Genomic DNA, 15,540 nt, shown 5'->3' with positions numbered 1-15,540 from the left:
GTTGCTGTAATTAGCATTCTGTGTATACTTTCACAGCAGTCATGTTCACCATGTCAGTACTACAGTATGTACGTGTCTTTGTGACTGTAGGTTGCAAGGTTCGAGGTGCAGCCCTTCTCCTCTGTGGCAGGGCAGCAGGGGGAGATGTTTTGCGTGACTTACACGGGTTCAGAGCTGTTCCCCAGCAGCAGCGAAGCTAGGCCTGCTCGCACAGGATCGCCGGGCTTCAGGTCAATGGAGTGCTTGTCGAAGGTGTGCTCCACTGTGCCACCTTTCCCCAGGTCCCTGCAGAGACCCCGCAGAGGAACAGCATGAGGACCCACCACCCCACCATCCAGGAAACACATCTCTGCTCTTCTGTGGGGCTAAAAACCCACACGCTTCCGCAACCAAGACTAGCAAATTCTATTTTTTCCCTCCCATTTGCCGTTTTTGTATTCTGCACCCATCACACTTGGAAGGGCGATGTGGCAATCACACTTGTGAGAAGGAAGAAGAGCAGAGGGACTTCTCTGACCTACCCTCTTTCAAGCCATTCATTGTTTAACACACCAAGGGGCTGTGCAGTCACTTACAGGAGGCTCGGTACCAACTGACGGAGAGACAGGTCCCTTGGCTAACAGCTCCTGAAGGCTGCAGGTGTGCCAGAGAAGCCCTAGTCTGTAGCCCTGCCCTTGGCTGCTCTGTCCCTGCGGAGCTGACTAGCATCATGACCCAGGCTCCGCCCTGTGATGTCTGGGGTCACAGTGCCTTTTCCAGCCGAGCCAGTCGGAAATCCCCAGACTGCAAATTCTTAATCCTGTCCATTCACATTAACACGCACAAAGGGCAGCGTGGGAAATATCCTTTCAATCAATCGAAAAGCGTACATGTACACGCCTTAGAATGCAATTTTCCAATTGGAAGACAACAATCTCACAAGTGTAAAGAATTAACAACTGGCATAGAAGCTGGTTAGTGTCACCAATGAAGACAGACTGGAATCAGCTGAAACAGGAGCTCCTAACTCGTTCGTGTCCCTCCTAACACCCCTGCAGACTGACCTCTGGAAATTCCACATGAAGCGCAGGGTCATGTCCACCGGGCTGCTCAGCAGTTCTTTAATGACCTCCTGGCGGCTGGGGGGGCTGATCCTCCACACAGAGCCCGAGCTCCCGTCTATATTGGCTGTGACAATGTCCTCGTAGCTGTACAGAGTGATAAACTGCATCGCCACCTGCCGTTGGGAGAAACAAAGAGGCTTTTAAACCTTGATTTAGGGAAGATTTGTTCTCACAAAACAAAAACAAAAACCCTGATATTTTACTATTCAAAACTTGATTTGGAACAGTTTCAATATCTCATGGCTACTACCATTGTGTGCTTCTTTTGCCTAGGAAGAATTGCATTTTTTTAAAATTGTCTCCCTATTTTAAACACTTGTAGTACTTTTATAAAAGCAAATTTTGGCCCTCAAACTGGAATGATTCTCAATAAACACAATATAAACATTTTGTTACCATTCAGTAAATGTTTGGATAAGTTCTTAAATGATTAAATAAAAATAACTAAATAAACCTGTTGCATAATTTGTGATTTGTTCTAAAACTGACTAAAATCCTACTTCAGCCAGACTATCCTATCCAGGGCCTTGCGTAGCTGAGACTTGTGTGTACGTGAGAGTGCTCACCGGATTCTTGCCAAACTTCTCCGTGAGCTGGCTGTAGTTTGTTTTGGTGAAGGGCTGGATGGACTGCTGCTGCACACTCATGGTGAATAAGGGCTGAGGAGCAGACAAAAAATGGCATATCAGTGCTCGGTGATTTCCCTTTTTTTTATCCTGAATCTGTTCACATCAGCTGATCCTTAAACTAAAGCACAAACTTTCTGAGAAATCAGGAGTTAAACTGGATGTTTCGGTATAGTGAGGGTTCTTCTTTTTCAGTACATAATGAATGACTGATTTTAATTCTCTGCAGAAAAATTAAATGGTTTGTTGAAACAGCCAACAGCCAAAGATACGCACATCTCCTGTGACTTACCTCATAACCCCCCAACTTGACAGTGACTGTAACATCCACTGGATGGTTCACCACACCCACTACAGATCTGACCAATGAGATGAAGAGTAGGGGGAACCAGATGATGCAGATGAGGAAGACTATGATGAGCCCGCCCATCCCATACTTCACAATCTTCTTCTTTTTCTGACCTTTGGGCTGGGGGTATTTCTGAGCAAAACAGTCACAAAATACTCATGTCAAACCACCTTAGTTTGCGTTTGCTTCTCAGCAGAATATGTTTTCTGGTATAAATGCCCCTTCTCAGAGAATGCAACTGGAAGAAAACTTTAAAAGTTAAAAGCAAATACTTAGAAAATTATAATAAAGTGATAAGATGGTCATTGCTAGTAGTTTGCAACTCCACAGATTTAATCAAGCTCTTTCTTGAATTATTGCACTAAATCTGTCCACACCATATGCTTGCTTAATTGGTTACAAACTTGCACAAAGAGTTGCTAATGTCTGATGTTTACACCTAACCATCATGTTGCCATGTAACCTAAGAATAAAGCAAGATGCTCAATGAGGTGGCTAAAAGCACCCAGAGGTCAAAGGAAGACCCAGCCAGGAGTCAGAAAGCAAGGTGCCCTTATTGTACCTTCTCGGTTTCACGGCTGCACTTGATGATGAAGATGTTGGCATATATGTCCTCTACACACATCCAGTTGGAGAGAGACAGGGTTGTGTCAGTCCAGACCCAGTCCATCACAGCGCGCAGCTCCACCAGGAAAGGAACCAGGCGGAACCTGGAATCGCAACACAGGTAATCCTCCCAGACTTACAGTACTGCCCGAACAGACTCTCAGAACTCCTGCGCCACAAGGCAGGCTTCTCTGAGTCAAGCGACAGAGCCAACACACCTGTTACCATAAACTGTGCCATAATAGATCTACAATGAAGACATCATACAGTATCTCACACTACTGTATAATAACTAAGGAGGTCTGTCAGTGTAACAGCTCACAGCCTCCAATTTGAACTGCAAAATATTACATTTCCAGATAACCACACATTCAAGATATTCCAATAACTTGAATTACTTTAAAATGTTCCACTTGGAAGTGAAGATGCAGATGTTTGTTTCTCATTAAAAAAACAACTGATCAATCTTAGTGATCCCCATTGCAGACTTTGTCAGGCATGAAATTCTGGTGTTTTGTACAGTATAAATCCACTCACCCCTGGAAGAGGAAGAGATTGAGGTGGTTGTACGTCTTGGTGAGAAAGTTTCCCAGAATGCGAGTGGGATAACCGCAATGGATCTGATAAGCTGAGAGGGCAAAGTAGATGCATTTCACAAAGTACCAGATCTGGGCCACAGGGTTCTGACTGAACATCCTGTGAACAGAAAACAAGGAGTTTAAAGGAGTGCCACTTTAAGTTAATCTACCATTAAAATGAAATGAATGCGATTAAGCTCGATAAACATTTACTTCAGTACTCATGAAAAGCAGGAAATGCTACTCAATTTTATATTCTGTCTGCTTTGTTATTGGAATTAAAATATTTTTGACCCTCATGGCCACCCTCTGCTGTTGAGGCTGTGTGGCCCAAGAGCACAGTCAGGAGGGCTGGGCCAGTACCAGAGCTGCTTGACCAACCCACCCCTTTCCCCTTTCCTCACCTCTCTGTGACAGCTGGCAGGATGAAGAACATCCAGATATGGATACCAAAGACCAGGAGGACCTGAAAGATCAGTTTTCCCAGCACAGTCTTGCGCAGATAGAGGGCACGGTCAATCACCATTGTGCTGAACTGGATGAGCAACATCACCAGAAAGGCCTCAGGCACCTGGTCCTCTGACAGCGTGGAGGCAATGTCTGCAGCCGCAGAGTGTTTCTATACAGGATGTCAAGCCAAAGACATTTGTCAGACCCTTTGAATAGGGTTTTAATGGGCGATCCCTACTTATGATATAGAATATGGCATATTTACTTCTACCAGTACCACCCTCTGCTGGAAATTAATAGCAGAACCATAGGATATCTGTCCTGGGAGTCTAGCAGGATGCCAGTTCATTTCCCTGCTGAGGCTGCTGCTGAGGCTGAAAAATAACCAGACTACTGTATATTATTTACAACTGACTCTTAACTCCCACATTCTGTACTCCTGCTCTCTGTGAAATTTAAATACACTGGGGGTGTCTGTAGCCAATTACCTTTCACGCCTCTTGCATGAGATCCCTACTACCCAAAGCCTAAATACAGACTCTTAAATCCTTGTTCAAAGTTGGACTTAGTGTGTGAATTGTGGAGGCACACTCTCAAGATGATGTCGGGACTTTTAACTTGAGGATGTGGTACTCACACCAAAGGCCCAAAACCCAAAGACGATGATGATGAAATCCACCACATCTGTCAAAAACATCAGTGCATAGACGTCTGTCGCCGCATGGTACTCCGTGTGCAGTATGTCGTAGAAGAATCCATGGATTGGTTTGTACACATTGCGTATCCTGAAAGAATACCAGGAACACTCATAATAACACCCACATGAAGGTCTTGTGCATAACATCCATTGTAAGAATAGGGAAATTGGTTCCCACTTGTGGGAATCTGAGTAGAGGGCGATTTAGTCCTGAGAAGGATCTCTTTTTATTAGGATGCAGTGTTTTTCCCTGTCTTTGGTCAGTTAAGGTGTTGCTGGTGTATTTAGAACAGAGGCAGATTTCTATTATTTTCTGTCTAAACCAAATGGGAATCTGAAACCCACTTATTATTTTTATCTGTCTATAATATGACTATTGTGCAGATAAGTAAATCATTGTTAGGAATTTGTTTTGTCTACATTTTTGGTATGATTTTTACTTTCTCCAGAGACACAACGTGCAACTTTTGACTAATGCTCGGTTATCCCCGACTTTGGGGGGGGGGGGGGGGGGTTGGGGAATTATGAATCTTTATTTGCTTACATGGCAAGCTAGAGACAGATTCATGATTTTTAACGCCGATATTTAACGGTATGCTCACAGTGTGAGGAACAGCAGCTTCACTTTCTCGCCTAGCACTTTCAGCCTCTTCCTGGCCACCTCCCTGCGGTGTCCTTTCTGTTTCTTCTTTGGCTGAGAGCTCTCCTTGGTCTCTTTTGCGTCTAAGGCTGAAAAGACAACTATATTTACCTTTCAGAGAACAAACAATTCGCAGCTGTCCACACAAAAGTGATGCATTCGTGCACGGACCTCTGGAAGTGTGTATCCACTCACCCTGGGCCTGTGGTTTCTTTTTGCGGAAGCGAAGAATTCTGCTTTTCGCCTTCTCTTCCAGCTCTGGGGGGTCTGGGGGTTCTGGGCTGGCGGAATGGTCTTGGTTCTGATCTGGTTCTAACGTCGCATCGGGGCCTGGTGTGGCTTCTTGTATCTGTGTCTGGCTGGGATCAGGGCTCACTGGGGCTTCCTCTCCTTCTCCGCTTGCCTTTGCAGACTGTTTCCTCTTCTTTTCCTCCAGATTGCCATCCTGATCCCACAAACCGTAGCGCTGGAGAGAGACCCACAGACCATAAAGGACTCATCGCTGCAATTTAAAACTGGTACTTATATACTTATACTTCTGAGGTTTTACCAACTTTTAGCAATATGTATCCTATTCAGTGGCAAGAACACAATCTAAGGTACTGTAGCTGTACAGAAAAGTTACAAGAATATAGTGCTTCTCAAAGTGCTTAAAGTTGCATAGCATAAAGCTCCAGTGATTTTGCACATTATGGTCCCATTTGTCAGACCCGGAAACGAAGCCGAAGCAAACAGAACTATGATGGGCCCATCATAAGCTTCCAGGCAAACTTTCCCAGGAAACACAAATACCACATGGAGCTATCAATTATGGTATTATCATTTATGATAACAAAAAGCGCCTTGTTTTTAGGAAGCACAACAGTATATGCAATACAGTTATAGTCCACATGCCTCTAGTGTAATAGTAATTATAATAATAGCACCCATGCTGTTAATATAATACCAGCTGATGTGGTGTATTAAACAGCTTACTGCATTTTTATATTACTTTTACTGTTTCCAGTTTTGCTGTTTTGTTTTCAGTATTGGTATGTCCTTTAATTAAGATAAATACAATGTTTCTGGAATAAAAGCAAGTCTGTTAACTGTACAATCACTACAGCTAATTGTTCGTTTTTCTCCGCGTTCCCCGTGTCCTGACCCATCACCCTCGCCTGTGCCGGGCCACGGCGCGCACCTGGAGCAGGGAGCGGTGGAAGAAGAGGGCCAGGAGCTGGATCAGATCGTAGCGGATGTAGTTGTCGGTCTTCTCCAGCCCTAGGATGCGAGGGGGGAAGAATGGCTTGCCCTCGTTCAGCTTGGTCTCATAGTACGTGTTCCAGGGGAAAAAGCCGAACTGGAAGAGGTACTTCACCACCACCATCACCTGGACAGGACGTGAACACAGTGAAACACAAAGAGTAACTAACACACAAACAGCAAGCCTCTTTCCAGACACTCCCAGATCCACTTTAAAAAAGGTTACTAGAAATGTTCTGATACTGTATATATTATAGCACAGCCTGCAAGAAAAGCACTCACTCACATATTTGATTTAATAAAAAAGAGTTAAAATACTACATAAGAAGCAAATGGAGTCCACTTATAAGGAGTGGTACGTCATCAATATACTGTACACTGACAGGCTGAAGGAAACATTTTCATCTTGCACAAGACAATAACGAGAGGATCTGACACAACTATTCAAATCCTCAAAGGCGAGGGCCAAGTCAACCCAGTGGACTTCTTCAAAATGAACAGTGGAACACAAACTAGACGACACGACTGGAAACTACATGGAAAAACCCGAGAACGGGACAGAGAAAGAGGAGGGAGAAAGCTGGAAAAGCTCTCCAGAAACATCGTTGAAGCTGATACCCTGGCTTCTTTCAAGAAGCAGCTGGATGAGATCATTGCATCAATTAGGTACTAACTATGAAATGACCCAGATGATTTTGCTTCGGGGGGTGGGACTGACCTCTGTGTAGACAATAGCGGTCATCCAGAACTTCTTGCTGGGCCGTGGGACAGCCAGCATGGCCCAGAGGAAGATGAGGATGGGCAGGACCAGTGAGATGATGGAGGCGGTCACCATGTTGTTGAGCACGATGATGAAGTAGCACACCAGCTCCGAGTTGGCGGCCAGCAGGTTATAGAGTGCGAAAAGCAGCTTGAAAGCACGGTTCTGAGAAGCGTAGAACTGTTTAGACTCCTCGAGAATCCTGCTGATGGACTCCCTGAAACAGACAGACAAAGATTCCACTCTGAAACTGGTAGCACACCATTGCACCCATCACTGCAATATGACAAGACAAACAAGACATGAAGGACAAACCTGAAGTAGTGTACATGTAGGCTTTTGAATGCTTTTCCATTGTGAATTACAAGTTTGTATTCTTCTTTGTGAAGTATCTTTGGATATTCTGTTGGATATTTCCATCACCTGTATTATCCAAGCCTATATTGTTCTTTTACTTCCTTTTTGCTGTCAGGTTCGTAGCTTCAGTGTGTTAATTTTTTTTTTAACAAATGTCCTTAGGAACGTAGTTAATTAGAATGCAAGAACAGTCCTCATAGGTGAGCATGTGTATGATTCTAAAGTAAAATGTACTGTATTTTCCTAATTTGAACAACAGCTGTGAACAGGATGCTAATGTTGCGTCATCCCTAAAGGACATAAGGTCTGTATTTTGCTTTATTGTGGGTGCAAATCTCCGGGTAGAGAACCGAGTTAGAATTGCTGCAGGTTGAACTTTATTGAAAGTCGGTATCTCTCAGTGCTGAATAAATATAGCTGTTCACTTTAGATGGGGTTCCCTCAACACTAACACTTAGTAATGACGGCATAGGAAATTTAACTGTATTTGGTGTACAATTAAGCTTGTTTAATCTTAATTATCCTTTCAAAACATCTCATTGTAAATCGCTGAGAAACCTAGTTTATGTTCCTATTTGTATGCTTGTCTAGGAAAAAATGGTGGGAGTAACCTTTGCAGAAATAAAAAAAACAGGGTCAGGGAGAATATCTTATAAAAAGAACTAGGTGATAGGAAGTCTCTTGCATTAAGTCTGATCAGTAGTTAAACTGATTTTAAGAAAGCTGCAGCAATTAACAATTTACTTTTGGTGATAAACATATTATAACCATATTGCAGAAAGAAAAATGAAACCATCAGGAGTATGTCAGATGGACATCAGAGGAGTTGGAGGCCCTCAAGTCCTCCACCTGTGTTGAGAAGATCAGCTACCGAGTAATTTTGCAGTACTGCCCCGCAGAGAAGCCTCTTGTCTACCTCGTGCCGTCAGACTCCTGCTGGCTCCTCTCTGCAAGGATCTCGCTGGCTGTCCTGGTCCGGCGCCGCAGGGCGGTCTGAGGCACGGGCTCCAGCTCCAGCTCCAGGGTGGGCACCGGACTGATGGGTGTCGTGCTGCAGCCGGTAGTCTGAGGGGTAGTCTGCTCCAAGTCCATCAGTACCTCCAGCTCGGATCCGCTGTAGAGAAACGGATTCCCATTTACCAACATTATTTACAACAGCTTAGGAGCTTTTCTTTAGACGTCTTGTCCTAGAAATCGATTTCCAAATGTTATCTCTAGTGAAGCGTCTGTTTCAGGTTATGGATGTAATGAATGGTGGTGGGTAACGGGTGGATAAATGGGCACAAAAGCCAGTGAGGGGGGTGGTGTGGTTTGTGGGGGAAGGGATCAGCTTCTGTGAAGTGTGGGAGAAGTGCAGGGTTCCACAGTTCATGGAGGAACCTCCATCTTAAGTAAGGCCACAGTAGAATTTTTTGTTTGTTTGTTGCCGTTTTTGGTGCATTTATTGTACATTTCCTGTGGCCTGGCTGTGGTGGGGCCGTGCCCTGGTGATGTAATGACCTTGCTGCACTGCTGCTGTTAAGGTTGTCGGCGTCCAGCTCGTCCAGTCCCGTCTCCACTGTGGGGGTCTCACTGTCCCGAAAGCCCCGGCCCTCCGCCCTGAGGCATCCCTGCTGTAGAGTAAAGAGAGGAGGTCAGAGAGGGGCCTGTGAGGAGGGGACAACAAGTTTTCAAGACTGGAGGTTAGTTCAGGGTCGGGGAGATGGATCAAGACAACGAAAATTTAAAACAGGATTCAATAAGCAAAACACAGAAGACAGAAATGAACATGGAACATGGGAGAGCAATACCAGCAGTGGGAAGATAACCATGAAATGAGAACACATGAATAGAGTTATTGGTTTTTTTTTTAATTATGCCCAGTATACTGGTGACTGGTGGTCCTGTTCATGACTAGTATAGCTTGGACCACAGTTTAACTCGCAGGGAATGAAAATCATCTTTGGGAAAGCATTTTCGAGCAGTGCCACAGAAGGATGAGAGGTTAGTTCAGGACACCATAAACCAGTTATTTACACATTGTACAACTGCTAATAAAATAATTAATAAGGACCTAAACTATAACAAAATTTAAAATACCACATTTCCAATGTGATTACTTTTATAAATGCATCCTTAACAAGATAAACATAACGATGATTTACTTGTTTTTTTAATTGAAATTGAGACAATTTGGTGAGGAGCGATTCAATAAAAAGAATGGGTCAGCATGTGACAAGTCACCTGGCCGGTGTGCAGACTGTTCTCGTTGCGTTCAATCCAGAGCACAGTCGAGGTGTCCACATACTGCTTGGTCAGGGCGTTGAGCCACTGCGTCACTCCGTCCACCATGGCCAGGAAGAGCACCCACAGAAACTTGAGAACGCCCAGAATCCTCTGCACAATGTCACTCCTCTCTGTGGGCGGCAGGGTGAGGGGAGAGTATCACAAGGTTAGCCCCCCGACGTCATTAACACCAACATTCACACAAACGTGCATGCACATCGCATCTCTTCAGGTTTATCAGAAGAGGTGAGAGAACAAACATTTGCTGGCAATTTAAAAATACAGAACTCCCCTTTTACTAAGCAAATGTTTTTTTTATCCTATTTAAGAACATTACCCAGTAACCTTTTAACTCTACCATTTTCATATAGTCAGCATAATGCAAAATACATAAAATAGTTATATCAGCTTAGTTATAACCTGCAACTTAGTTTGTTGTAAATATTATAGAAATAAACTACATCACACTTTACATCAATAATTGCATGTTCAATGAGAATTGCTCCACTCATTAGGACAATGGTACACATATTACTTATGAGTGGTCTAGACTTCTCAGCGCCTTGCGTGCTGTAGACACATATTGACAGATACCCGAGTCAACATCTTCTTCCGGCACCACCTCCTGGTCTACCGCGTCTCCAGGATTGGACTGGCACTCCTCTCCTTCACCTGTGACAAACACATTCCAACTCACCATCCTGGGAAACCAGCCAAAGATGTAGTTTACCACAGGCCGGCTTGGCATAAGCCGAACGGAAACCTAGTTTCACATCTGCCATTCCCATGTTAATCACTGCTTCTTTCAGGGTTATAAACACCAGACAGCTGATACCAGAGATATGGAAGACATATCTCGGGAGAACAATCAGACTGAAGGCAAAACCGTTTTATACAGGATGATGCCACCTGTAATAAGATTATCCCACTTTTTGTTTTTGCAGCAGATAACCAAATGCAAAAAAAAGGCAAAAGCACTTTTCCGAATGAAAAAAATCGCTTAGTTTCAGCCCTAACAAGTCCTATGAAAAGAGCTGGAGGAGTGCACACGGTCCTGTGCGTCTGCAGCGTGGGAGTGGGTGTGTCTGTCGAGCTGACCTGAGCTCTCCGGGCTGGCCTGCCTGCTGGCCTCGCTCTCCAGTCTCTGCAGCTCTTTCTGGTGCTGCTGCCTCTGCTTCAGCGCCGTCTTGGCATTGGTCACCCAGGCCTGGTAAGCCAGCTGTGGGGACAGGGAGCAATCGAAGGTGCTTGAGTACAGTACGCGAGAAGTACAGCCAGCAACAAAAGAGGGAACAAATGAATCAAGCTACTGCCATTTCCTAAAGATTCTAAATCAATGGTTAGCTTATAATCGCAAAATCTGCAATCTTCGTTATTACAATTACAATGCAATGACATGCGTCCTTCCTCCCTCCCAAAGTTGCTGAGGGAGCCAGGCTGGGAACCTGGCCGGTGTGGGGGAGCTGGTGGAAGGGGGCTCACCTGGAAGGCACTCTGTCTGGAGGGCTTCTGCTCCTCTGCCAGCAGCTCTTCCTCCTCTTCACTGTCAGACTCAAACAAGTAATATTCCCCCGAGTGCAGCACTGAGGACCCAGGGGCAAACAAGTACACAGACATGACACAACAGCTTCATTAGTGCACATTACTCCTTTATATTCCTTTATTCTACCTGTGAATTCTCACTACATTCTCATTTCCAATGACCTGGAGTTCGGTAAGACAGCAGTCTTAGTCTAGGGTACAACAGTGGGGACCCACAGTGTCCTAAACACACTGCAGAACCTGTACTTCACTCCAGCTTCATGTGTAGGGCAGGGACAACAAAAGTCAGAATTGGACAGAACGGAGGGGAAATCGAAAAATATACAGGATTGTAATGTCTAAAACACGTACACACATGTATGTAGAAAATGTGAAATGAATGATTAGGAGTTCAATATAGAGTTTATACTCTGTTAGTTATTAGAATTTTTTGGTAGAGCCCATGAGTGAAACTGTAGATAAAATTAATAAAAAATGTTGGAGATATTGTATACCTTGAATGCACTATTTGGTATAACTGATGTAGAATCTGATCTTAAAAGTAAAGAAAAAGAGACGGAAGAGCTTAAGTAATGCTTAACATACCAGGCTAACGTCCAGTGTTAATGTCATTTTATTTTTTAATTATATTGTGGCTAAAAGAATGATTCACTTTCCTGAAAGGCACTTAAGGTCCAGCACACATTTTCCTAGGGAAACAGAATTCTCATGTGAACTTGCATCACCTCTTCGCTGGAGGACCAAAAAAACGCTTCCATTAAAAGAAATTAAGTCAACCATGAGCAATCTCATTTCAGAGCCATTTGAACAATTTCAAGCTTCTGCAACAAGAAAGGGCAGCTTGGGTGGTGGAGTTTCAAATGGGAAATGAAGCTGAGTAAAGTACAGTGTAGCCTGATGTCAAAATGGGATGGGAATGTCACGATTTCCTATAAATAATCACACACTCAGTCAGACTAGATGCAGCCGTTACTCTTGAGAGAGCATAGCACAGATTTCTAGGAGGTCCAGCCATACAAACACCCGCACTCCACTCTGAAGGGAGCTGGGACAGCAGTACAGTCCCTTCAGCACCGTGTACCTGTGGCATGGTCAAGCCAAGGGCGCCACCACTTCTTTCTCTGTTTGGAGCCCTTTCTGCCCACCTCTTGCTCTGTTAAACAGGAGAGAGGCCATCTGCTTTATCTCAGTGGCTCAGATACTCTGCTGTCCTCCATGGACACAGCATTGCACACACTGGGAAAGGGTTGCAGCCCGGAGTTGCTTTAGCATTGGCAAATGCATTAAAGTGTATGCTTGTTAGCCCTTCGGTCAGCAGTATAGTTTAGGTATGCGCGCATGCTGGGGGATGCTGGTAAAAACAAACATTCAAAAGAGCCCCATTGGAACGAGCTATTTACAAAAATCTGAATAAAAAATAAACTACAGGATATATCAGCTTTGTGGTGGTTTTGAAGCAGCATAAAAAAAAACAGAGGATCGCACCTTTGGAGAGCCTTTCTCTGCGCATAAACTACATTAGAAAGGTCAACATTGAAATGTTTACTCCCTTATCAGGCCCTTTAAAGACCTCAATCTGCAAACAAATGTATTAAAGCACCACACCCTCCCACCCATGAAGAGGTAGCTCTCGCTGTTAAAGTGAACCTGACAGTTGCCAGCACCCCCTTCTGTGAGACTGGTCAATATGAAACCAAGAGGAGTGTATGCAAATACTGTAGGGTTAGACAGGCATATGATATCAGATGAATTAGTGATTAGAAGTGAAAAGCAGGCCCAATAGAAAAGAAGCATTAATGTAGCTCCAGGGAACAAGCCTGAGAGAAGGTAAGACAGTATAGTTAGTACATTTAAGTGCAAAGGGTAGACAGTTATGGTTACACTTCAATACTTTGCCCCCAAAAAAACCCATTAAAAACATTTATCACATGGTAAAATCAAGGTCCTAACATTAATTGTAGTCTCCACAAAAACTAATTCACAACAATAGCTGATTAGACATGAGAATTGTTTTTCTAATTGTCAGTGTTCTCTGTCAGATATACGACACCATTTCAAAACTGACAGTGTCCGAGACGGCTGGTGTATACCTGGCGATCCTGCACTGGTGTCAGAGGAGCGGCGCCCCTCTTTGTATTTCTGCTGCTTCGCCCTAATCCGCTCCATTCTGGGAAGAGACACAGATCCGAGATTTTATTAGCAACACCGTCTACAGAGACACGGTCTTCATGTGCGGAACTGTGTGCTTCCTGTGGGACTCACTGTCTCTTCAGCTGGGTCAGGGATTTCTGCTCTGCCTGGTGGTGAAAGTTCATGCTCTTCACGATGCTGGCCTTGAACAGCTCAAAGCCCCTGTAAGGAAACAGAAGAGACTCAACAGCGTACCCTACTAGCTAATTCAGTCCTACACCACAGAGCTCACACAGGACATTTATTGTGCATCTAATGTGCATGGAGGGCTCTTTTTATTTTTTTGTTATTTAATCAGGAATATTTCAAGCATAAATGTTCTCTAATGACTTTTTAATGCAGTACTCATGAGTCATCTCTGAGTTTGGCATACTCAGACTGCAGCCTCCCTGATGCATTGCAGTGAAAGTGTTTGGCACAAAAAGCATGCTAATTGCTTGATTAGCAAGATTTTAATTTAATAATTACATAGGTGGCTGTGCTAAGCACCTCAGTTCGACTGGAAGCCTGGTATGTGGCTTCCTCTGCCCTGTAGACGTGCATAGAACAGCCTAGAGATTTGCTCTATGCACCTGAGGCAGGTACCAGTCTGTATGGACGTCTGGGGCTGAGGTCTGGCCGGTGTACCGTACTCACCGAGATGCCTGTCGGGCAGACGCCTGCTGGTCTGCTGCGATGTGCAGGAAGTAGTAGCTGAGGAAGACTCTCCTCTGCAGCAGGAGGAAGAAGAAGCAGATGCTGTCCCAGATGATCCCAGCCTCCTCCACCGGAAGCACACATTCCTGCTCATACTGCTGATCCTTGGCTGATCACCACAAAGACAAGACAGACTTTAGCGGTTTCTTGAGGGCATTGTTTCTGATGGTTTTTTTCGCTTTGAATTTCCTTTCTATTTTAACATACAATTCACAATTAATTCCCATCAGAGCAAGTGCCTGGAGCATTCATGGAAATAAAAGTTATTTTTTCTACAAAAGAATCACAGGAAATCCTGTACATTGGTATGTAAACAAAAGGGCGAATAAATTTAGGTTTGGAGAACAGCCAAAGAGCACTGCTCTGAAACTAGCTTTTAAATCTCTTTTTCATACAGATACATCACTAAGCACTTGAGCAACAGGCCAAAGGGCTTGGGGCCTTGAACACTCACGGTCATAGTAACCCTTCACAGTGCACACCAAGCTGAAGAGCTGGATGACCCAGCAGAAGCGAGTCTGCATCTGCTCCACAAACACACAGGACAGGAGCTGTGGGGACAACAGCCACATACTTCATTAACGAGGAAGTGGTCAGACTAGATTCTTACTAACTGATAAATTCATCTGCCAGTCTGGTTGCCTGATTTTATGCACCAGGATTATTCTGATGAATCTCACTGGATACAAATATGTAGATACACAGTTCTGGTGACAGGAAATCTTACAAACCAAAAAAAAACACCTCGTCAAAGAAGAGCTTGAGCGTGAATCCCCAATCTCTGTCATCTTTATTAAACTTATTCTCTTTTATTTCTGTGTGATTTCATATACAAATTATTTTTTTATAATCCAAACATCTACTGCTTAGTAACAAATACCTTACAATATAACTTCAGAATAAATATTTCTAATTGGCACCAGAAATGTTTTTGATATTGATTATAGTATTTGTTTTCAGCAGGAATGCAAAGAATGTTTCATATGTGATATCATGGAAGGCACACCACAGACAGCTTTAGTTATAACAGTGTGCAACCTCTGTAGTGAAGCTTGGCGAGTACATAGCCCTACTCACAGACAGCATGTTCTTGGAGATGATGACGGCCACATTATACATGATGAGGCAGTCCCACAGCACCAGCCTGGTCTTCGTGGACTTGAGAAGCAGCTCGGTGCCACAGAGCAGGAAGTAGAAGCAGGCCATGAGATAGCCTAGGCCAAACATGCTAATACGTGTGGCCCCTGTTATAAACACCACAGCCAGCACCAACCAGAACATGTGGCGGAACACTGCCACCTTCACCATGTCCAGGTAGCACCTGCCAAGACACAGAAGAGATAAGGCCTTAGCCAGGAACACAGAGCTGATGTGACAGGATCTATCCCTACTTCGTAACAGTAACCATTTCCCTGGGAGGAGTAACGCTGGGACGCTAG

At 44.2% G+C, this 15,540-nt stretch overlaps 1 protein-coding gene across 5 annotated transcripts in view; it reads right to left on the bottom strand.

The window, feature by feature from the left end:
- piezo1 (piezo type mechanosensitive ion channel component 1 (Er blood group)) overlaps nt 1-15,540 on the bottom strand; it is a 75,886-nt gene that overhangs the window by 4,175 nt on the left and 56,171 nt on the right. For 2 of the 5 annotated variants that reach the window (XM_088939033.1, XM_088939035.1), the window contains exons 25-48: nt 15,179-15,422; nt 14,556-14,652; nt 14,042-14,210; nt 13,478-13,567; nt 13,306-13,382; nt 12,297-12,368; nt 11,156-11,256; nt 10,772-10,892; nt 10,268-10,345; nt 9,632-9,804; nt 8,909-9,021; nt 8,325-8,522; nt 7,010-7,268; nt 6,230-6,418; nt 5,245-5,515; nt 5,012-5,138; nt 4,350-4,497; nt 3,667-3,881; nt 3,222-3,380; nt 2,641-2,788; nt 2,022-2,210; nt 1,670-1,762; nt 1,044-1,216; nt 163-285 (exon numbers count right to left, since the gene is read on the bottom strand). In XM_088939033.1, the coding sequence (XP_088795159.1) occupies nt 163-285; nt 1,044-1,216; nt 1,670-1,762; nt 2,022-2,210; nt 2,641-2,788; nt 3,222-3,380; nt 3,667-3,881; nt 4,350-4,497; nt 5,012-5,138; nt 5,245-5,515; nt 6,230-6,418; nt 7,010-7,268; nt 8,325-8,522; nt 8,909-9,021; nt 9,632-9,804; nt 10,268-10,345; nt 10,772-10,892; nt 11,156-11,256; nt 12,297-12,368; nt 13,306-13,382; nt 13,478-13,567; nt 14,042-14,210; nt 14,556-14,652; nt 15,179-15,422 (3,627 nt within the window). The remainder of the gene's footprint in view (nt 1-162; nt 286-1,043; nt 1,217-1,669; nt 1,763-2,021; nt 2,211-2,640; nt 2,789-3,221; nt 3,381-3,666; nt 3,882-4,349; nt 4,498-5,011; nt 5,139-5,244; nt 5,516-6,229; nt 6,419-7,009; nt 7,269-8,324; nt 8,523-8,908; nt 9,022-9,631; nt 9,805-10,267; nt 10,346-10,771; nt 10,893-11,155; nt 11,257-12,296; nt 12,369-13,305; nt 13,383-13,477; nt 13,568-14,041; nt 14,211-14,555; nt 14,653-15,178; nt 15,423-15,540) is intronic. The other 3 variants (XM_088939034.1, XM_088939037.1, XM_088939036.1) reach the window with 3 other exon arrangements.

Source organism: Atractosteus spatula, chromosome 21 (assembly GCF_055471065.1).
Source record: "Atractosteus spatula isolate fAtrSpa1 chromosome 21, fAtrSpa1.hap1, whole genome shotgun sequence".
In the NCBI taxonomy this organism is placed as follows: Eukaryota; Metazoa; Chordata; class Actinopteri; order Semionotiformes; family Lepisosteidae; genus Atractosteus; species Atractosteus spatula.
Note: the sequence above shows the minus strand (reverse complement) of the source record. Positions and strands in the feature narration are given on the sequence as shown.